Source organism: Tinamus guttatus, unplaced genomic scaffold, assembly GCF_059628265.1.
Source record: "Tinamus guttatus ecotype Peru unplaced genomic scaffold, ASM5962826v1 Tinamus_guttatus_pri_ptg000218l, whole genome shotgun sequence".
Classification (NCBI taxonomy): domain Eukaryota; kingdom Metazoa; phylum Chordata; class Aves; order Tinamiformes; family Tinamidae; genus Tinamus; species Tinamus guttatus.
The window spans coordinates 4,214,354-4,237,173 of record NW_028288752.1 but is presented as its reverse complement, the minus strand read 5'-3'; the positions used below and the strand labels follow the sequence as shown (position 1 = coordinate 4,237,173).

General features: G+C 37.7%; 1 protein-coding gene across 1 annotated transcript in view; it reads left to right on the top strand.

The window, feature by feature from the left end:
- The first annotated feature begins 292 nt into the window (after positions 1–292).
- DNAAF9 (dynein axonemal assembly factor 9) overlaps positions 293–22,820 on the top strand; it is a 59,612-nt gene continuing 37,084 nt past the window's right edge. The window contains exons 1-11 of the mRNA XM_088524993.1: positions 293–395; positions 5,995–6,114; positions 6,964–7,088; positions 10,285–10,381; positions 11,388–11,494; positions 13,910–13,987; positions 16,257–16,355; positions 17,018–17,073; positions 18,053–18,188; positions 19,662–19,743; positions 20,913–20,949. Of these exons, the coding sequence (XP_088381119.1) occupies positions 293–395; positions 5,995–6,114; positions 6,964–7,088; positions 10,285–10,381; positions 11,388–11,494; positions 13,910–13,987; positions 16,257–16,355; positions 17,018–17,073; positions 18,053–18,188; positions 19,662–19,743; positions 20,913–20,949 (1,040 nt within the window). The remainder of the gene's footprint in view (positions 396–5,994; positions 6,115–6,963; positions 7,089–10,284; positions 10,382–11,387; positions 11,495–13,909; positions 13,988–16,256; positions 16,356–17,017; positions 17,074–18,052; positions 18,189–19,661; positions 19,744–20,912; positions 20,950–22,820) is intronic.

Sequence of the window (22,820 nt, the reverse complement as noted above, 5' to 3'; positions counted from 1 at the left end):
GTGAGAGAAGAGGGAAAATCTGGGCTAAAATTCTTGTTAGCAGTTACAGACTAACAGGGTACTTGGTTAGAAGGGATTCTTATGGGCTCCAGTCATCTTTCAGGTTTATGTACTTTTGTGACCCTTAGACAAAAATAATTTGGGGAAGGTTTGATATGAGTTGTAAATGCATTTCATTTGCATTTTGAAGGTAACCATGTCAAACTGTATTTAATTCATATAAGTGAGGAAAATAAAAACATAGATCCACACCTCAGCCATCAAATTTGAGTGTTTCAAAGCACTGTCCCTAATGACCAACTCTTTCTTTGGCAGCTGCAGTCGCCTTCGACAAATTCAGAGTATCCTGACGCAGAGCAGCAAATCTCAGCCCGACGGAATCCTTTGCATTTTAGGTTGGTTGTCTCTCTGTGTGTGTCTCGCTCTCTCCTCTCTTGCTCTCTCCCTTTTTTTTTTTTTTTTTAAATCCCCTTTTGTCCTCCCTGTACTGATAAAGATGCCATGAAAGATGAATGTCATCTCTTACTCCCCTGCTTCCCCCAGCCTGTTTCTCAATGAGGACAGCTAGCTGATTGCTACTCTTTTCTCCCCATATAATTCATTGGCCTATTTACTAATTCAGTCAACTTGCTGATACAGTAGTAATGATATCAACATTCTTCCAAGCCTTATGAAAACAGAGTGGTTAGAAAGCAGAGAAAATCTTTCTTAACATCCGTATGGAAGGAAACCTGGGGAGAGCTTCTTGTCTCTATTTGGAATAAACGGTCGTCCAGGCAGCGTTTGTCTTCTCGCTGGCAGTTGAAATAAAAGCTGGAGGCCAAAGGCCCATGTGCTGTGGCTGGTTGCCACATTGCATGTTTGTGGGGCTTGGTTGGGAAGGTAAGAAAGTGGAGAATAAACAGAGTGCCCAGGTTAGGGATCATGATATGCAGGGCTCTTGAGGGTGGTGTTCAGGCACAGGTTTAGTTTATAAGAGATGCATGAACATTTGCAGAAAAACGAACAGCTAATTACTAGCAGTAAGCTTAGATTTACTAAAACCTAAATTCAGGGGAAGGGAAGCTTAAGACCCTTGGGGAAAAATAATTCAAAATGCATTTTAAAAGCGTTTTGATGCTTTTGAATGGGAAGCCTGGGCAGCAGTTAAAACTGAAATGGTGCAACATGGAAGAGCATGCAATTTCAGTATTTAATTATTTATTCTCAGGGTAGGGGAAGAGAGCAATGCAAAACAAAGCTGTGCATGCAGACATAGTGTACAAAAGTGACACGCTTTTCATACAGTTTCAGTATCGTTGTGTGTAACATGGACTTTTGTGTCTGAATATATAGTAGTTATTAAGACAGGTAAAATTTCAGGATTGACAATTTGAATACCTAGAGAGTAGGATTAGAGGGTGATTATGTAGATTATGAATAACCTTTAAAGATGGAAAATTTAGTGTATCCCTAATAAAGCTAAGAGCCCTAATGGGTTTTGCATTAAGAAATGATACATGGATAACTTGCTGCCTGTTATTTTTTGAATGGTGTTGCAAGAAAACTTGAAGTACTTGCTGGATTGTGAAAAACTGGTAAAAACACAGAACCTTATTCTTGATATATGTTCACTATATAACAAGACTCTTTCTATTCCACATGCTTTTCTTTAATAGTTTAAGAAATCTTTTCACTGAAATAATTTTACCAGTTAAAAGTTGTATGTGATGACTATGTGGCCACCTTGCAAGAACACTTACTTTTACAAGATAAAGTACTTGTTTTTTGCCTTTGATTCCAGTCTAATTTTGTAAAATATAGCAAGCTGTGTCAACTCTCGATTCTCACCATGTGTACGTATGTCTTTGACTTTTTTAATTCCGAGGCTTTGGTAAGTCCCAAGCATAAAAGGAGTCATTCAGAATACTCCTAAAGAGATGTTGTTTCTATGGCATTAGAGAAAACATTGCATGCAAAAGGAATCCTGTTCTCTAAGCCTCAATGAAATGTGGAGTATTTAAAGCCTTGCAGAAGACCATACCTCTTAATAAATAAGCATTTCTGTTATGGAAATGTATGAAGTGTGTTTTTTTCATTAGACTTGTCCTTTGTACTAATCTCTTTCTGTACCCACAATAGGGCTGTTGTTCAATCTGCCCTATCTAGTATAGGCTGTAGCGTTTCCCACATAATTTTTGGTCTAGCACCAACGTCTCTCTGTTATAAAGACGTTAAGTCTTCAAATACAAGCTTCATATGGCAAAGTTCAAAAGGACTAAAGACATGAGAATATTTAATTTCTATGGAAACCAGATAGGGGATATACACATACCTAGATTTTCTTTTCAGACAACATATGTTCCATTTCACTGTGCTAACTTTAACAACTCCCCTCTTCCCCTTTAGTTTTCCATACTGGGCTCTAAGATAAAGTGATGTAAACTCTTATTGCTTCCTTTCAACTGGATTAAAATCTATACAGAAATGAAAAACAGCTTGGTAAGGTGCCAAGAGAGAGGAGAAGTAAAATCTGATACAATTACTTTAAGGTAGTTGCAGCTATTTTTAAACAATCCCATATTACTTGTTTTTAAATGGTTGAATGGTAGCATACATGCATTCTTGGTCAGGGAAAACACGTCATCACAACTGACATGAAGAAGAAATTTGGAGGTGGAGAGAGAAGAGATGGTTGCCAGACATGTCTTTAATTAAAGTGGTGAGGTCTGGTTCTTCTAGAAACTGGAGATTATTGCTGTAGAAGTTGCTATGAAAACTGCACAAGGAACTCTCCATAAATTATACCATTATTTTTTTTTCAAGCAATGGCATTTCTCACTTTTTACCTTTTATCAGAAATTTCTAGCTCACTGTTAAGTTAATCTGGTATTTGAGGATGCGTATTTGGTACCAAAGTCCATCTTTACGAGTTTTTAGGAAATGTCTGTCCTGCTTTGAGCTGCTGTTCATAGGATGAGGGAGAAATCTCACCCGCATTTTAAACTGCTTGTTCCCTTTTTTTAACTGCTCTTCCCTCTTTAATTGGAGGCAGTTTTAGTGATGAATGCACATGTGTTAGGTGCCTTTTTCACCACTTCCTAGTGGTTTTGGGCAGCCATCAGAAGGAGATCTGTCCCTTCTCCCCAGCCTCGCCTCCCTACTGGCCTCCCACCTTGTGCTGTTAGACATGGCTGTTACGAAACAGCTACGCTTCTTTTTGATAAACAGGGAATGTCAAAAATGCGTGGCAGGGGCTAGAGAGCAGGGCTTCTTTTATGTGTAGATTATGTTTATGTCAGCTTAGCAACTGTTGGGCAAGCATGTGAGATGGCCAAGCCCACTCAAATACTTCTGGTCTCGGAAGGGATAGTCTTGACCTGTCCCTATGCTGTTCCCTTTCCTCTTCTCCATCCCCACATGCCTTTTGCATCAGTTCTGGTGCTTGTTTGATATTTGAACTTACTTTGTCTTACTGAGCTGCCAGAATTTTTCTGCGTGTGGCTGAGCTAATTTTCTACTACCTTCCCAAACTGAATCAGCCATCTGAGAGGTCAGATAAGCCCTGAATGCAGGAGAAGGAGGGGCAGGAATGGCGCCTTGGGCTGCTAGATAAACTGAGTCATGGTTTTCCTACACCCTTGTGATGAGCTGGGAAAGAGGAGGTCTTACTGACCTTGCACAGCTCAGCTGCAGCCCGGCCTGTGAGGTTTGCCTCATGAATAGCTTTCCCCCTTGTTCTCCTGGGGCCTCGTGATGTATTTTATGGAGGTATCTTATCCTTGGCATTGTTTCATTTCCTGTTTATTTCCTGCTAAACGTATCTCTTCATTTAACTCCATATGCTTGTGTAGAGTAGCATTAAGGCCTGGTATGAGAAATCCTGCTGTATTTGATACTAAAGCATCAGGTATTCTATGAAGTTGTGGTTTTTAGGGCATGCTAGGCCATGTGTGCTCTGCAGACAATGCATTCGCTCACATCTGGTTTTTATAAGATTTCAGCCTATCAGCTGCTCCTTTTTTAACACTTTTCTTTAGTCTTCTCCTTCTCATGTGGAAAGTACCAACTATTTTTATTTTATTTTATTCTGCTTCACTGTGTGTTACTCTGTTAGCCTGTTCCTGGCCATGCTGTCCTGGCTTTCTGGACTTTAGAGTCCTTAACAATCAGCCTGATAGGGAAAAATGCAAATATAGTGAGGTGGCCCTTTCATCCGTGGCGTTTGGATCAATGTTGAGGGTGTCTCGTTGGAATAATGTTTGAGCTGATAGGTGGTATTTGCTTGTGAAACATTAGTAAAGCCTAAGAGTGAGCTCACACAGAACAACTGATCTAAACTTGCTGTCACTGAAAGGGACCATTCTGACTCCGTGATTGCCCTAAAATGGGTGTTCATCTGCCTTCAAAAGCTGCTTCGGTTAGGCAAGCGAGCAGTAAACCAGATTACGTTCAGATCATATGCACTGGCTCTCAGAGTGCCACAGCTGGTGACATTCATGTGGGATGGCTGCTTCCTGGAAAAACCAAGTGTCTGCATTTGGAGAAGCCCAATTGAAGCCTTGAGGAGCTCTGGTATCAAGGGAGCTCTGGTACCAAGCTCAGTCCTACTGAGTGTCTGGGTATGAGAGTTTGTCCGTGTTCTGTGAGAGGGGCCTTCGGTTTTCTGTTTGGCTTGTATTTAAGAAAAGTGTGCTCTGATGGAGTGTATGCAAATGGGAGAACAGTGCTAGAAATAAAACCCCAAAGGAGGAGCAGAATTACAACGGTCCAGTAGCTTCAGCCCCATCTAAAGAGAAGGCAGTGGGTGCTGCAAGTCTTGGGAGATGGAGGTGATAGATTCAGTTTGTCCCCTCTGCAGCCCAAATACTTGATACCTGGGAACATGTGTTATATGAACACCAAATATTATGCAAACAAAGGTGGTTAGTAAAATATGGGAGCAAAATTTGCACCACCAAATGGGTGCAAATGCAGCGTGTGGTTAGCACTCTAAAGCTAAAGCATAGTTAAGTGGGGATACAGTTAGGAGTGACCTCAACACATCCAGATTTGGAATGAACCATAATGTCTCCCAAGTAGTTTGGTTTCTGATGCAACTCCTGATCCCAGACGTCCAGGCTGTGTTATGACAAACTATTGCATCAATCTCTCACTTGGACAATGTTAACAAGTCTCTCTCTTTTTTTTTTTTTTTTTTTCCTTTTTTTTGGCAGCTGCATGGTTGTATCCTTATATACCTTGGTAGGAACACTCTCCATGTGAGGGATGCTGTTTCTTGCATAGTTTTAATTGAACAAAACTTGATTCATTGCCCTTGAATTAAGTATTAGGATTTAGGACTGTGTGTATTAACAATCTTGCAGAAAGATGAAAATACTCCCTAAATCTCTGGGCTGATAATTTTTTTTTTTCCCTTGCTTTTACTTCCTTTATATTTTGGTTTTATCTTTCTTCTATCTCTCCTTGCTCTAAATCTATTTTATTTTATTTTATTTTTTTCCTCACTGAACAGAAAAGACTTCCCTTTAGAAGCCTTTCATATGCCAAATGTTTGTGAGAATAAGTTTTGATGCACTGGCTTTCTGGTGACTCAGGGATTGCACTATAATAATGTTTAATCATGTATTTTAAAGCAGGAGATTTAGGTCACAGGATTAGTTTATTAGGGAGCTTCAATCAAGAACATATTCATTAGAATCAAAACTGCATACAGACAGATGTTTGTGTTTGGATTGCTACTCCTGTTGCTTAAGAGCACTGCAGAAAGCTAAATTTCTTTTTTAAAGCAATTCCTGTGGATTTAGGTCAAGAGTGAAATGTCAGTATGTAGCAATTGCAAAAACTCTTTTCCTCTCCTCTTTTCCCACTATGCTGGAGTAAGTGTTCACTGTCCATATAAGAAATTCAGTTAATACTCCAGTCTAAACTTACTTCTTTTTGTGAAGGAAGAATGCAAGGTTTTTGGGAGTGCTGTGTTAGGACATGCATCTCACAAACTATTTGCCTTTGCAGGAATTGATAGTCGATACAATGAAGGTTGCAGGGAACTGGCAAACTACCTGCTTTTTGGCTTGTATAACCAGAGTAACAATGACTTTGAGAGAACTGGGTTTCCTGAAGAAGTTCTGGATGGTGAGTAACATGATAGGCGTTTTCACATATTTCTCAGCTTTCTGGAGGGAGAATGAATCAGCAAAAGGCGCATAATTATCACTGAATTAAAAAGCAAAGCCAGTTAAACTCGTAATTATGAATATATAGCTGATAGAGTGATTTAAAAAATAAGAGAAAAACTATTTTTTTATTTCCCCTACCAAATTCTTCCCAATGTTCTAAATACTGAGAAATATTTAGAGAAAATAGAGAAATAGAGTCCTTTAGTAGCAACCCTAGTTCAGTCATATGTGTTTTATGTACACATATACACATACGTACCTGTTATCAATTATAGTATGACCAAATGTATGGAGTTCTACAATACTGGAGTTAGTTTGCCAAAATTAAAACAAACAAAAACCTCATTTTTATATTTGAAAGGTGGACCGTTATCGAGTTCAAATATTATGCCCTTATTTGCATAGCACTTTGGCTATCCTATATTTACATTGGATGTGCTGTTAGGGTGGTTTTTAATGAGAACGAGCTCCTGGTGTCAGGCAAGGTCATATACAGTTAACGGTTTTTAGGGCTCTGCATGTGCTCTTCGCTGACAGTCTTGGCTTTTCAAGGCAACGGCTGATGCAAGCTCTGAGTAAGACTTCAGAATAAATCCACGATTGTTCTCAACAGTAGAAATTACTGTTGTACTTGGAACGCTACATGGCTGCCAGCTTTCTATTAAAAATTAAGAGCAAGTGGGATATGTTAAAAGTGTTTTTTATTCTGTTCCTGTGTTTTCGTGGTTGTATATGTGTTTTCTGTTCTTGTTCTGTTCTGTTTCATTCTTGATACTGCAATAAAAATCTCTTCTGCTTGTTGCAGATATAATCATATTAATAAAACCTGACAGTGTTCATCTGTACTGTAACCCTGTGAATTACAATCATCTTTTGCCATATGTGGCTTACTGGAGGAACTTGCATTTTCACTGTCTAACTGAAAATGAGGTATGTGGAAGATGAATGCACGTGAGAACTGCCTGTTTCTAATATCTTGCTAATGAACTGATGCTCAAAGTGCAACTGTTTTTTCTACGCTTCCAAAAGTCTGTTCCCTCTCCCCGTATTGTCTTGGGAGTGATGTGCTTCTATTTGGTGGTATTAAGCATTTCGTTAATGTGTACACAAAAAAATAAAATTTTAATTGTTTGAATTTGATGGAGTGTGAAGGCAAATGCTTTTCCTTCCACCAATTGTTATTGTTTTGACTTCAGTCAATGATATTTAATGAGAAAAAAACACATGAATTGAGAAAAGCAGAATCTGAATCAAGTACCATAGTAAACATTTGCAATGATAAGCTTTTTTGTTACCAAAGTAGTGTGTTAGCGTGTCATAAGCTTACAGTTTTAGAAGTTTAGAAAAGATGGACTTGCTAAACCATTTAAAAACAATAAACCCTATCATGTATTTACTTTTAAAATTTCAACTCTTCCTTTCAAGAGCAGTTACCTACTACTCTGCAAGTACTTCCTGTGCTTGTCTAGGTGCAGACCAAGAACTTTTTTTTTTTTAATAACCATTTGAGATCTTCTTTAATTCCCTTAAGGCCACTTTTTTTTTTCCCCCCATTAAGTTCTGTGTAGCTCCTTTCTCAAAATAGAGTGATGCTGAAGTCTGTCTGAAGGCTGTGGGTTGGAAGGGTATCTTATGAATGGGTGAAACTGGTAAAAGAGCAGGGAGGGAGGCCTTTTTCACCTTGAATCAGCTGTTACCGTCTTTGCAGCTTGATGGGAATTATGACAGATGGGTGATGTTTCTCTATGGCTGTTCCATAGTATGGAATGAGTATTATATCACCAAATTATAGAATAATTCAGGCTAGCAGGGACCTCTGGAGATAATTTTGTCCAACCTCCTAATTAAGGCAGGCTCATCTATGAGATCAGATCAGGTTACATGAGACTTTATCCACTTGGGTCTTAGAAGCCTCCAATGATGGTGACTACCCAACTTCTTTGGGCAACTTCCTTTGCTTAGCTGACAGCATGGTGAAAAGTGTTTCTTTTTATCCAATCTGAGCCTCTCATTTTGAACCATGCTCATTGCCTTGCATTCTGCCACCATGCAGGACTGAAGAGCCTGGTTGTGCCCTCATGATGACTTTTGGAAGGTACTGGAGAGTGGCTATTATCTCTATGGCCTCCTCTTCTCTAGGCTGAACAAGACCAAATCCTCTGGCCTCTTTTCCTAGGACAAGGGCTCCAGCTCTGTTTTAATCTTAGCCACACTCTACTGAACTTGCACTGGTTTGTCAGTGTCTTTCTTATATAGTGGGACCCAAAATTGGGTGCAGTGTTTTAGATGCGGCCTCGGAAGCGTTAAGTAGAGGGAGATGCTGCCCAGGGTGCTGCTAGGACATGCTGCTGGCTCCATTCAGCTTGCTTCCAACAAGAGATTCGCCTAATCCTTCTCTACAGAGCTGCTCCCAAGCCAGTTTGTCCTCAGCCTGTGCTTTTTTCCATAATCTTCGTTTGCCAAAAGGATGTAAATCCTACAGCAGAATCTAAACACTACCCTCATTAAGGCTTTGTCACTAAAAACATACTATAAAGAGTAGACGTTGCAGCGTACCCTGGAGGTGGTTAAACCCACACATTTTGGAATCAAGAATGGAGCAGTTTTTAAACTGCTCTTTGCAGCATATTGCAATAAGTAGCTTTAAGTCTGTTTAAGCTTTTGAATTTTAAATTGCATCTACTTACGGGCTTTTGTGTTGTCTGTGGAGGTTAGTATAACAATCACACAGTGCTAGCTTGAATTAGTGGTGCAACTAGAAAGGTAAACCAAATGTATTGCTATGTCTAGAAACTGCAGAGTGAAGTGAATAGAAAATCTTGAGATTTTGGATTCTGCAAATAAAATATTTACTACTGCTTAGTGTGTATGTCAGCTGAGTGCACTACGTGTCTCATTTCTAATGTATAGAAGTTGCCAGTTTCCTAGATTACTTATGACACAGAATCAATAAAACATCGCTGTATTAGCCTTCAGATACACCCTGCTTAAAAAGGAGGGTTGCTTGGAGTGGTTTTTAGCAGAGTTTTGTTTTTTTAGTGAAAGAACCAAGTTTTACTTGATTTTATACAAATGGGGGAAAAAAAAAAACCCTCAGAGCTTTAGAAATTGACCAAGTAGCGCTGTTTCTGTGGAGCTATTCATGAACCTTGAAGAATACTATTGCCTGTCCTTCCTTCCCTCCTTCCAGTTTGGTTTGGCTGAGGGTGTACTAAACAAAAGATTTTGTTGCATGCTCTGCAATATTTCTGGCCGTCATAGCTCTGCATCTCTTACAGAATGGGCTCCACTTATACCTGTAAGAGCAGATATTTAGGGAACAAGTTTATACCATGTTACTGAAAAAGCTCTTATTCTGATGGTATTTTACCTCTTGAGGAACTGGCAATTGTTTGGGGTTGGCTTTGAACTGAAACTTTGATCTTGCTTGCCAGAACTGGAGAAAGAAAACGTCATGGTACCAGCTTGTGCTGCATCTTGAATTTGGGCTTCTCTTAAAGGAACTTGTTCCAACAGAAATTTGTTGAGTGTACCCTGAAGCTGAGATAATTTGCATACAGATAAAGTTCATAATCATGTAATTTATCTCAGTATTACTCAGCTCAGAGCAATATTCATCTAAAAAAAAAAAGTAAATAAAGCACTCCTGTCTTCTGACCTTGCTTCAGAAAGCAAGTGACTTCCTCAGTGACAGTTTTTTGATTTTTTTTTTTTTTTTTCTCAAAACCTTTTTTCTCTAAAGATTGCCCAGAATCTAGCAGATGACATTTAAAGATTTGGCTGAAAAATGAAAGTCATGTACATTTAGGTAATGTACTAAATAAAAATAATGTGAATTTAGGATTTTATGTAACATTTCATGTGAACTTTGGTTTAAAAACCTGTCTCAGTTGGCTTGAATACATCCCTGCCATGACAGAATTCTCAAAATACAGAGGCTAAAGAGGTTCTCTGACTTCTGGGGAGCTATAGGGTAATAACTTAATGGCTTATAAAAAGTGGCATGTGCCATTGAGTTAAAATTATGCTATAAACGTGCTCTTTATGAGAAAGCTAGCAGTTAAATCAAACAAATTAGATATGCTTAATTAAATTTTGTTTTAAAAGACTTCTTTTTCTTCCCCAGTACGAAGATGAAGAAGCTGCTGAGGAATTCAAGATTTCCAGCTTTGTAGACATGGTTCGAGCTTGTAGTCGCATTGGAATTCCGTACAGCTGCCAAGGTGGGTTAGCTTATTTTAAGCTTAGTGATTCATGTAGTTCAGTGAATGGAGATTTTCTTGTCTTTGGTAAGAAATCATGATTAATATGCCATTGGTGGATGTGGTTTTTTTGTGTGTATGTTTTTTTTTTTCTTTTTTACATAAGACTTGTTTGTTTCTTTTGAAAAAATGTAAGCTTCATCTGAAGAGTGAATGCTCATAAAATGAGGCAAAGAAATAATTTGCATTCAGAGAAGTGTGCTCTACTACGTACAGAAGTTCTCTGTTCGGATGGGATAAATACTTCTTTTACTTAATGAAAGAATAAACATTTTGTTATGCAAGTTTCCTTTTTTAGCACTGAAAAGACTGGACTGCATGACTTCCTGTTATGATCTGTCGCCAGCCTTGCAGTCTGAACAATGTAATCTTATATTGTTTAGTAAAGTGTACTTTGTGGTATCCAGGCAGTGAATAATGCAGAGGCAGCACACGCAGCCCTTTGCTGTCTGTCATGCTGGGTTTTGAGCCATACTGGGGGTGAAATACAAATTCAAAAACAAAAATGTCCTTTTTTTTTTTTTTTTTTTTTTTTTTTTTTTTTTTTTTTTGCTTAGCTCTTTTGACCTATGCGAGTTCAAGCCAAGCTAATTTAGTTAGTTTTCATTTCTCGCTATCTCTTCATGTATTCTCATTGCTTGAAAAGCAGAATCTGGAACTTTTTTGAATTGGTTCCTTAGAGAGAAGTGATATGTCCTAATTGCCTGAAAAATCATTAATTTGCAAGGAGAAGGAATGTTTTTTCCTAGACTGACAACTGGAAAAAAAAGGACAAAGTTTGGGGTGGAGAAAGAAAGAATTCTTCAATATTACTTTTACCAAATCTGTTATTCAATTAAAGATTTTAAATAGTACGAACAAGGAGGATAAGCAAGGTCCTTTATAAGAATCTCAGAGCAGCTGTAACTTCTCATAGGAAGTTAACAAACTGTAAGTGTTTGACGTATGTGGGATGTGTCTTTTGCAGGTCATCTACAGATATTTGATATGTTCATTGTTGAAAAGTGGCCAATAGTGCAGGCTTTTGCACTGGAAGGAATTGGGGGTGATGGCTTCTTTACGATGAAATATGAAGTAAGTAGTTATGTTTTCCTTTTTATTTTTTTTCTCCATTTCCTTTCTTAAGCAGAAATAGTCATGGAATAATTTAAATGAGATAGTACCTTTTGAGATCATCTAGTCCCAACCCACCACTTGAAGGAGGGGCAACTTCTGAGTTGTATCAGGTTGCTCAGGACCTTGTCAAGCTGCATTTTAAACATCCAAGGTTGGAGATAGATTCCACCCTCTGTCTGAGGGACTGGAATGAGCTATCCAACATTCTATCCTGGATAGATGATTCTTCCCTCTGCCTTCCTTTAGGCCTTTTCTCCTTGTCTTCTAGACTTAGAATCTCCTCCGCCAGTAACAGTCAAACTCTAGGTCTTCTGGATGATGAGAGAACTTCAAGAGCCGTGTGATAGAAGCTGTTTAGTCACAGATGCTTTAAAATAAAATAACGAGTGATTATCTTGGGGGTCATTGGTTCTGGCACAATTAAAGTTATCTTATTTTTTCTTGTGCATTATATTTTTTGGGTCATTGTGGCTTGCTAAATAGGATAATAGTCAAGATTCTCTTATGCTTCTGGTTCTAACAAGGATTTGCTGTTCCACGTTGGGCAGCTTGCATCATTTGATTTTCTTATTTATTAAGTATACTATAACAGAATCTTTGGAAGAAAGCTTCATATTTAAGTATTTGAAGCTTCATTTTCTGGGACCTCTGCCACTGAAATGCAGATGTCTTGTTCTTTTTGTCACGCTTCCGTTTTTACAGCTGGACTGTTCTTTTCTTTTTGCCAGAATTCAGACAAAAACAAGAAATTAATAATATTGCTATTGTTTAAAGAGTTTTATCACATCTAATGTGCTCTAAACATCTCTGTGAGCTACTGTTTTTGCCTCTTCCAGAGCTCTTTCCGCTGAAATCTTTCTCTGTGCTTTTATTTCTTCATTTCATAACTCATGCTGTAGTAGTACTGTTGTGTGAACATGTCAAAATCATTCCATACAAAGCCTAAACAGGTAAGTATGTTTATGGAGTTCTGAGTTAGGTGTAGCAAGTTCTTCCTGATAGTCTGAAATTAGTTGATGACAATTTGTGCGAATTGAGTGGGAGTTGTTTGGGTTTCAAGTGTAACCCTAGCACAGTTTGATTTTACGAAAACTTCTAAAAATGTTGGATTTACTATGTGTGTGATACCTTAGTAAAGGCAGAAATGTGTCCTGTTTTATTGTGAATGGCAATACCTCCCTCATGGTGCTCTTAGAGATTTAAAAAGGAGCAATGTGAGTTTTCAAATGTGTTCTTAAGAGTGTGTATGTTAACTCGCACTTTTCAGCCAAGTTTCAGCTTGGGTTCTTGCTTTCTTCCTCCTTAAAATCATAAGGGGATTTCAAGTGGGAAGTGACATTCTTAACATTTTACATAACTGTTTATGCTAAGCAGCTGCTGTATATCATAGTTTGGGAGGAAAAATGTTCTTTTATATATTGTCATATATATATATGGCATTGCTGTAAAGGATCCAAAAAATGTTGTTGCAAATACTAAAAGGGGATAGTCTTAATACTTTTTTAGCTCCTCAGTCTTATCTTCCCTCTGCTCTGCATTTTCTGTTGCCAGTGTTCAAAAAATTCTGCTGATAAATTACAAATTTTATTTTGGTACTTCCTTTCTTCTAAAAAAATGTAGCAACTAAAGATCCGTTGTATGGAAGCCGCGAAGGGACAAGATACTGTAATCCAGAGAATTTATTGTATCCGTAGTTAGAGAGAAACCATGTCTTGGAAATCTTTATTGCCACGTCTTGTCATAGGAGTAATTGGAATAACTGTGAAGCTGTGACTTAAGGAAAATCCAGCTCCAGTCAGTGCTGCAGTTGGAATTAATTGCTTGGTGCAACCCTGTCAGTGCAGAGATTACTCAGATACAAGTGTCCCTTAAGAACACACTTCTGAATAGTCTTCATAGGCATCTTGGAAAAAAATAAAGCTGTTTGCTAAGTATTGCTTAAATTTACAATGTATTTGCTGTAAGAATTGACTGTAAGCATTATATGCAAGAATTACTGTAAGCATGTAGGAGTGTAAGCATCAGGAGTTCCCTTTTTTGGCTATCTTACCTCAGGAAACTTAATCTTTCCCTTTCCTGTACTAGCTAATGTCTTCATTGACTTTTATTAATTATTTCAATTTTGAGAACCTTTTTTTGGGGAAATGATTTGTTTGAAAGATTCTTTAAATTGTCACTGGAGCAGATGAGTCTTTCCAGTATCCCATAACATTTGCATCAGATTTGGTCAATTCTTTTGTAACTGCTACTGTAAAAATATTTCCAACTCAGGAGGCCTCTTGGGTTGGCTGCTAGTCTGTGTCAGTGCAGTGCCCGTGTCTGTGGCATTCCTTTTGGCCTTTTTCACAGAAATATGTTTAAAATATTTTTCAGTTAATGGACGTCAGCATTGATCTGTGGAAAACATACAGTAAAATGGATCCTGTTTCCCTGGAGGACTTGGTCTTTGAGGTAACATGGGTGAAATCTGCTGATCCAGCTACCGGTTTGCATGGCCGCAGAGCCAAACTGTTGGTTTCTAAGAGTGTTTGCAGACTTAATTTACTTTCTCTGTACACTCTGCAGAAGAGCTTGCCTTGCATTCTGCCCATTCTTACAATTCCTTAAAATGCCTCAAATTCTCCTAAAAGATGGTGTGTGTATCCTTTAGGCCATAGGACTATATGCAAAGTGTAAAATGCTGGGACTGTTTGTGTGTTTCAGTCCCCTGTTGTGGTACAGGGAAAAAATAATCCACTTTAACATACAACCACGAGACCAGGGGAAAACCACTTTCATGAACGAGTGGGTAACAGTGACACACAGTGGCAGCACTGGTGCTTTGGGAAATAAAACATACACTGCTAAATATTCCCTTGTTGCAGTGAGGGGTCTGTTCTTGCTTCTGGAAACAAAAGCAGCACATGTGTATTAGCATCTGTTATTTGTCTATATATCTGTTATTTGTCAAAATTTAGTTTTGAGCACTTACGTAATTTCTGCCTGCTCTAATTCTTTCTATTTCTTCAGTTATTTGAAACAATAAGTTGTTTCACTCTGAGATGGTTTCAGGCAAATTTGTGCATGGGTGACTATCCCTTGACTAAGTGTGGCTCAGTATTCAGGAGTGATAGCTTTTTCTTCAGTTTTCTAGCTTAGCCGCCAAATAGGCTTCTAAACTGTAGCAAGGTCATCAGTAAGTATCCTTTATTAATAAAATACTGGTAGCTGTCCAGTCTATTGGGTTTAAAAATCATGTCTAACACAAATGGTTTTAAAAACACCCCAACAGATTGGTCTGAAAGCTTTATAAGGCAGCCAGTCTAAATAGTCATTCTACAAGAGACTTTATCCCCTTCCTGTGGTAGTGTGGGAAATGATGTATTAAAGATTCAGTCTGGAGTACAAATAAATGTTTGGGATTTTTTTTTTTTTTTGCACCTGACAGATCTACTCTGTAGCTGATTTGTTTCTGCTATTTTATTTTTTTTGAGGATGAAGCTTCAATTTTTCTGAAAAAGGTTATCAATAATGGATGGGGTTTTCATATGACTTATTTCACAGAAATTGGTCACTTTAAAAATGATTCATTTTTCTCAGTACAGATATGACTGGGTGTCCTTAAAGAGCATTTGCAGCTCAGATATGTGTTCATATATTTTTTTATTTTCTTTTCTGGTTAGTGCAGCTTTACTGTCAGGAAATTCTGATTTTAACTCTACTTTGGATGTAAGAGAATTAGTATCTTCTATACTATGGGCATATTCCAGATAAGCTAACCTCTTACGTTCTTTGAAAAACATCTGAGGTTGCAAAGTTCTGCAATTATAGTGCAACCCTAAGTGTAAACGTTATTTCTAAACCACTAATATAGCCTCTATTATTCCTTTAGAAGGCTTACAAGGCTTGAGCAGAATTCACTGCCTCAGTTTCATTCATTGCTATATTCATGAACTTTTTGAAACTAAATACTGCATAATATTCATGCAACTGCTAGAATTGTAATTCTGGTTTGCTTGTTATATAATTATGTGAATGTATATAATATTTTTATATATAATATACATACTGTGTACTGTGTTCCTAGAACCAGGATGTCACTCTGCACAAATTAATGTGACTAGCAGTGGAGTTAACCTTGCAAACATAAAATCTTGTAGTTTTGTAATGTTCCTGCTTTATCACCATTACTCGCTCCTTTGTTTTTACCTGATTCAGTTGAACATCATGAGCTTCTCAAACGCCCCAGCCTGCTCCTCATATTCCACCCGTAAATTCATTTAATAAATCTACTTCAAAAGCATGTGCAGATTTAAAAATGAAAATTAAATCTATCTGTGTGCTCATTTTCAAAGTCTAGTGGGAAATATGAGGTCAGAGGGAATGATCTGAAAGCCGTGTGCTTTTGTAGATGAAACGCCGTTAGTGGCTGGAAGGCTCTGTTCCTTTTACTGCCAGCTCTCCTGAAAAATAAAATTAAGAAAAAGAACAAAAAGACACCCAGAAAAACCTCCTCAGCCCCTTCCCTCAGAAGACCTTTACTTTTAGGGGATGTTTACTGCTGCTCACTTCCGTAAACTCTCGATGGTCAGGATGTGTTTTATACTACATAGTGAAGCTGCTAAACAAAGTGGTAAACTGTGGTCTAATGTAACTTGAGTTCATTCGGTAACACGGAAGGGATCTCCTCTCTGGCCTAGTGCATACTGTAATGAATGCTCTTTGAATGTTTTTATTCCAGGACTTAATGACTTTTGAACACCAATGGACCAACTTTTTTGCTAACTTTGATACTGAAGTTCCTTTCATTCTGGAGCTATCAGAATCTCAGGCGGGGGAGGTACGTTTACTTGAGAAAAGCTTTGAAATGCCAATGTCTTCCTAGCAGAAGTAGTAATAAATATTCAGCATAAGTAATAGTAGGATGTTAATCTCAATTATATTTATAATATAGTAAAATACTAATAATAGTAATAAGTGTTTAACATTTTGTCCCCCTCCCTATGCCATCTCTCCTTTCAGGTTTGAGGAATAGAATTCTATGTTTAAGGTTTTTTGTAAGTTGACAGCTCAGCCTACTGCATGGTGTGACAACACTGGACTGCCTGGTGTAACTCAAGGTTGAGTGTTTGTTCACTGATAATGAAACTCAGTTGTTCCATGTGTGCAGAACAGATCCCTATTTGTAGATGGATCTAATCCCATTTTGTTGGTAGCTTCTGCGCGTGCATTTCTTGACAAGCTAAGGTTGCACATGTCATGTTTCAAACATTATCAGTGATAACATATAGAATAGGGTAAAAATAGTACAGTGCATCTGCTTATAGTTTTTTGGGGGAGTAGCTGCTGTCTGTTTTCAAGCAGTGGTGTTGGAGTTTGTTTCTGGAGGTTGGGAATAGTTAGGAGGGCTGCGATTTTTTCAGGCTTGTTCTTAAGAACAGTGATATCTTGCACTGTCCTTTCATGTACTTGTTAATCAGAACGTGTTGTTTTTCTTTGCAGCCTTTCAGAAGTTATTTCAGTCATGGGATGATTTCAAGCCACATAACAGATAACAGGTATTACTCATCACTCTGCTGTGAGATTGTGATCTTACTTGTGTCTTGATATGTTATTTCCATATCTCTGGTGTCATAAGAATGCTTAAGATTCCTTTTAGAACCATTTCAATATATCAGATCCCATCTTTGTGTATTTGAAATGCCACACAGGATCACTTTGATTCTGCAGTTTCATTACATACATAATATTGATATGCTTGAAAATGTTGAGTTAGTGCATTCTAGTATGATCTAATTCTTTGTGCTCAGAGGTCTAGCCCTGCTTGAAAACTTTTCTGTATGTTTTCATGTTACTCAAACAATTACAATATGAAATTTGAAGTCGGTATTTGTATGTCACAGTACTGACAATATCAATGCTTAAAAGAAGACCAGTTAAAAAGTAGATTTTAAGTTGTTGAATACAAATCAGCTTTACTTTTTTCAGCTCAGAATGGTAAGTGAGAGGGGCAGACTGGTTGCCATATGTTGCAAAAGGAAGCTTATAATGTTTGGAGCTAAATAGAGGTTGCTTAGCTACTTAAATGTCTCTGTAGTTTATTCTTTATTTGGAAATACAATGGAATTCTGTGTCCTTTATTGTTTTCAGCATCCTATCTTTCTTGCAGTTAATTAGAAGAAAAACCTTGACCTCAGCAGTTGAGTCTTGGGCACAAAGTGAGAATAAAAACCTATAGTTTTGCTTAAGTCCAGCTACTTATTTCAGGGTTTTCCTCGAAATTTTAAAATACTCAACTACTTCTCAAGTAATTTGCCTTTAAAAAATATGTGGGTTTTTTTGGCATGGAACTTGATCTATTCAGTGATGTTTTCTGTTGCTTCAATCTGTGAATGTGCATCTTGTTTGTTTGTTTTTGACCTCCTAGTAAAAAAAAAAATCCAGTAGGTTTTCCATGAGACTTGAAAACTTCAATTTCCTTTGTTATTTGTAAATTTTCTTGTAATATCGTGGTGGTGACCAATTCTTTTCTCCTAGCCCGAGCCGGCAGCCCTTTGTTCTGTTTGGGAGCCACTCAACTAAAGACAACTTGAACTCCGGGAATTTTAATTTTCCATCAGAAGGACATCTGGTTCGAAACACTGGCCTTGGTGGTAGCACTGCTAAGCACATGGTGAGATTTTAAAATATTTTCTGCGATTTTTGAGCAGTTTATTGGTATTTTATTGAGGTTTTTTGGGGGGTGGTTGGGAGAGAAAGCACCTACTTTTCATGAGTTAAATACCCAATGCTTAACATACAAGGCAATGTTATATTAATTCCAAAAGTCAGTTTAAGGAGAACTTTTCCTTCTCTCTCTCTCTCTCTCTCGATCTCTCTCTCTCTCATAATCTCTGCTGCCCTAAATGTGTGGGATGGCGGGGGGAGAAAGGTTTCTGATGACATTTAACCTAGTACTAGCATGAAAATCTTCCTGGTAGCATATGATATGTTAGCAATGGCAAAAAGAATGTAGTTGAACCTCAGTTTTCTTAAAAATAAAAGTCACTTTTTTTGACAATGACTTTGTACATGTACAAAGCATTTTGAATTGTGGGTGTACCTATATCTGTGTTTCAGCAAGCAAACAATTTCGTGAAACTCTGAAAATTCTTCTGGTGCTCAAAAGAATGTTAAGATAAACTTGTAAGATTAACTTGTCTCCATTTTCAAGTAAAAGTTTAGTTTTAAAACATATGATGAGGTCGATGGCTTGGTGCACTACTGCGCAGGGGACGTATCTGGGGAAGCGACCCCAGGGAATTGAGCTCCTCTGGCTGCCTGGGCTGGGGGCACCAAGCAGGTAACTCGCAGGGGAGGAGGAGAGGTGTGTGCAGGTGCCCCGGTGCAACCCTCCCCGTGGTCCCAGAGCCCTGGGCTGCGGGAGCGGGCGGCAGGAGTGCGAGTCCAGGCTGTGGGTAGATGGATGTGGCCTGTTGAGTTCAGCGCGTCACGGAGTGAGCGGATGATTGAGGGAGTGATTTTGGTGGTCTGGTCGTGACATTTCATACACAGCTGCCTGAAGGATGGACGTGTTGCATGGGTCAGAGGCCCAAGAAAGGATCATGTTGGCATTCCAGTGAAACCTCATCCTCCATTTGATGCTCTAACACTGTTTCTATGCAGACTTTTCCACTTTTTTTTTTTTAAACCTCTTTTTAAAACATTCCAGTTAAGTCCATTTGGTACCTTCCATATTTCAAATGATTTTTTTTCCTGATACTATATCTGCCCAATCGGTTTTCCCCAGATTCTGATGTTGTTAAGAGTGTCTTGAATCAAGTGTGAACATAGTTGTAGAAACCTGACACTCATTCCTCTTCTTGAGAAGAGCAGTTGATGTAGGACACTGAAAACATATTCCTAACATGTATGCAATTCAGAGCTCATCTTCTTTCCAAAGCTTTTGAACCATTCAGGTCAAATCAAAAGTGAAATATACCTTTGAAAACGTAAGTCCCTTTTTAAAAATCCAGTTCGTCCTGTGTGGTGTGTATGTAGTACATCAATTTTTAGAAAACTTGGGGGAAATTTATTTTCTTGTTAATTATTGCATCTTTTTTTTTACTAATTTTTTTTTTTATATCTCATTAATACTGACAACTAGGTAGTGCAGTGTGTATCTCCAAAGGGACCTCTGGCCTGTTCAAGGACCTATTTCTTTGGAACCACCCACATTCCTTTTCTGGGTAAGTGTATTAAGAATATCAAGCAGTATTGTAAAGCTGTTCTTAATTATTTAAGATTGTACTGATTAAAACATGTTTCTGATCCGTGTATGGGTGTTACGGCATTCTTGCTCAGTGATAGATATTGCATCATAATAAATAATATTTTGAAGTACATAAAATCTTAGCAGAACTCTGTTCTGTGGCACATTCTACATATTGTGTGAAAATCTGTCAGATGCTATCAAAAAATGAATCAAAAGTATCTTTTTTATTTATTTTTATTTTTTTTTACAACTCTTCCAATATTTTAGAAAAAAAGTACTATAAAGACAGGCAAACAGTGGAAAAGGTTGCCCAGGTGATTGAGGGGCTTCCATCTTTGGAGGTGCTCTGGAGTGCATTGGACAAGATCATGAGCAACCTGATCTGACTGAGCTTGCTTTGAGCAGGGCTTTGGACTAGACGACCTCCAGAGATCCCTTCCAAGCTAAATTATTCCATGGTTTTATGATAATATTGATTTATTTTTCCTGTGAAGGTCTTAGAGCTAGCTTAATACTGTCACACTGAGTGTGCAGTTAAACCAGGTGGCCTTTGGATGTCACTCTAAATACAAAGTAGAGGAAGCTTCAAGAAGTGGATGTGTGCATGTATCAGAATGCAAAGTGAAGGTGAAGAGCACCTAGGGGTGCAGGGCTTTCACAAATAACATATTTGCATTTGAGTTTGTGTTCATACGAGTTTGTGGAAGAACACCCCTGAAACCTACTAATTCAAAGTCATAATTGTCCAGAGGAGAAAAAAAAAATAGATATTTTTTAAAATAGTAAGGATTTTTAGAATGGGTAGAGAAAACTTATGCTTTTTATCCTTTATCTTTTTTCTCTTATTGAAAATAGAGTATGGTAATTGCACTCCTTCTTGATAAGGCAAACCATGTGAAAATTTTAAAAGCAATTTTTGAAGTCATTTTAAATGACTACATCAGTCTTTGGAAATCAGTTCCCTGAGGGTTACTGCGTATCTTGAAACTTCGTTTGAAATCCCCAGGCAAGCTGAAGTTAATATAAATAACATCTTTGGCAGGGAGCACAGAGATGTGCAGTAGAAACTTTATGCCTGAATAGCTCTGTTCAGAAGTGCCTAAAGCGAGTAGATTTCATTTTTGTTTGTTTATCTTTTTACAGGAAATGACAATGAGGTGCACAAGAAAGCTGAGCAAGTGTAAGTTGCCAACTTTTTCCTTAACCCTTCACTCTTTCAACTTCGTAGCAATGAGTTCAAAAGCCCTTTTAGAAAGAAGCAGCCAGCACATTTGCAGAGCAATATTTTTCTTTAGAATGGGTTGAATGTGAGAGGGTTTCGAAGGATGCTAAAGGATGCTAGGAATTGTTACTTACAGCACAATGCCTTCAGCTGACGTTTGAAAGGAAGTTAGTAAACTTTGCTCAAAAATTATTGAAACTTTTTCTTTTTTTTAATCTCAACACTCACTTTAAGCATTTTTAAATGTTTCATGTCCCTAATCTGAGGTTGAATGGGAGCATGTTCCGTGAGTAGAAGTGAAAATAATTTTTATGCTAGGTTCATGAAGTTAAATGATGTATAAAAATCACCATTTTTGATGAAAATACCAGCAGGGAGCACTCAGCCTGGCGCAGAAAGCCTGCTGCTTTGAAGATGAGATAAAACCAGTTTCTGAAAGTCCTTGTTAGCAATCTGCTTCTGCACATTTTAACCTTCACAAAATAACCATTTGGTTACTCATATCAATGTTCATTTTTATGCATGTCCTAGATACTTGTCCACATTTAAGAATAGGATAGGTAATCTGCTTTGATGCTCCTGTCAGCCTCAGTCAATGAGACTATTAGGAAAATTTATCAGGAATTTATTAAATTTATTTTTTAGGAATTTATTAATTAGGAAATTAAGAGCTAATTAGGAAATTAGGAATTTATTACATTATTAAAGTTTACTAAGTCTATTAGGAGAATTTCAGGAGCCTGTGGTTGCTCTGCTGAGAAGCTGCCTGCAAAACCTGCATGGCAGGTTGGAGAAATGTTATGATAAGTCAGAGGAACTTGTAGCAGTGACTTTTTATGTTAAGTACTGTGGACTTTTGATGGCTGTGGTACTGTTCACCACAGCATATATGTGACTAGATGCACTAGTCACATGAATGTACTAGACTGAGCAGCAGAATTTTGCTTTTATATAACAAAGACCACATGGACAGAGCTACAAAAACACATAGAGTATCTATTTGTCCTACTAAAAAAAAAAAAAAAAAAAAACTTTGTACTAATACCTTTCTAACCAAGATGACTGGAAAAGCAAAGCAAGGATCTGTTGATAGAAATGAATTTTTAACAGAATATCTTTTTCCCAAAAGTATCCCTCTGTTGGAACAGGTCATCTGCATGGAATAGAAAAAAGATGGCAAATTGGGCTTTGGAATTTAAGAATTAGTATGCAGGGGGATTGTTTAACTGCTTTTTATAAAAATATTTGCCAGTATTTCTCAATTAAAGTAAAAAGTGACAAGATACTTCATTAGTCCTAATTTTGTTGTTTAGGAAACAGAGCTAGAATGGATGACTTTGACGATCGGTTTAACTTTTTTTAACAAATACTGTTTTGAGTTGTTACAATCCTAAAGGAAGAAGAGTAAGAAAGCTTTAAGGTTAACACAAAGCACATCACAATGCTCTAACTCTTGTAAATATAGATATAGAAGGCATTTTGAGTGAATATAGAAACTTTTTTGGAATTAGGGTGAATTACCCTTTTTTAGTGTGGGTACTGAAATTGTAAATGAAATTTGCTTGTCTGTAAAATCTTATAGATCAAAACCAAAACCCAAAGAACTGTAGGAAGGCTTAATGATTTTTAAAAGCTATTGCTGTTATCAGAGATGTAGTTAGAAGAAATGATCTGTTTGAATTGTTTGTGGTGGTGTCTGTCCAGAAAGACACTGGAGATCTCTCCAGGTTGGGCCATGTTTGGAGCCTCAGAAGCCTTTTTTCCATCCTTCCAAGATGCTTTGCATATATCTTAAATGTTATATCCTTTCCTCTTCTTCCCTTCTTTCC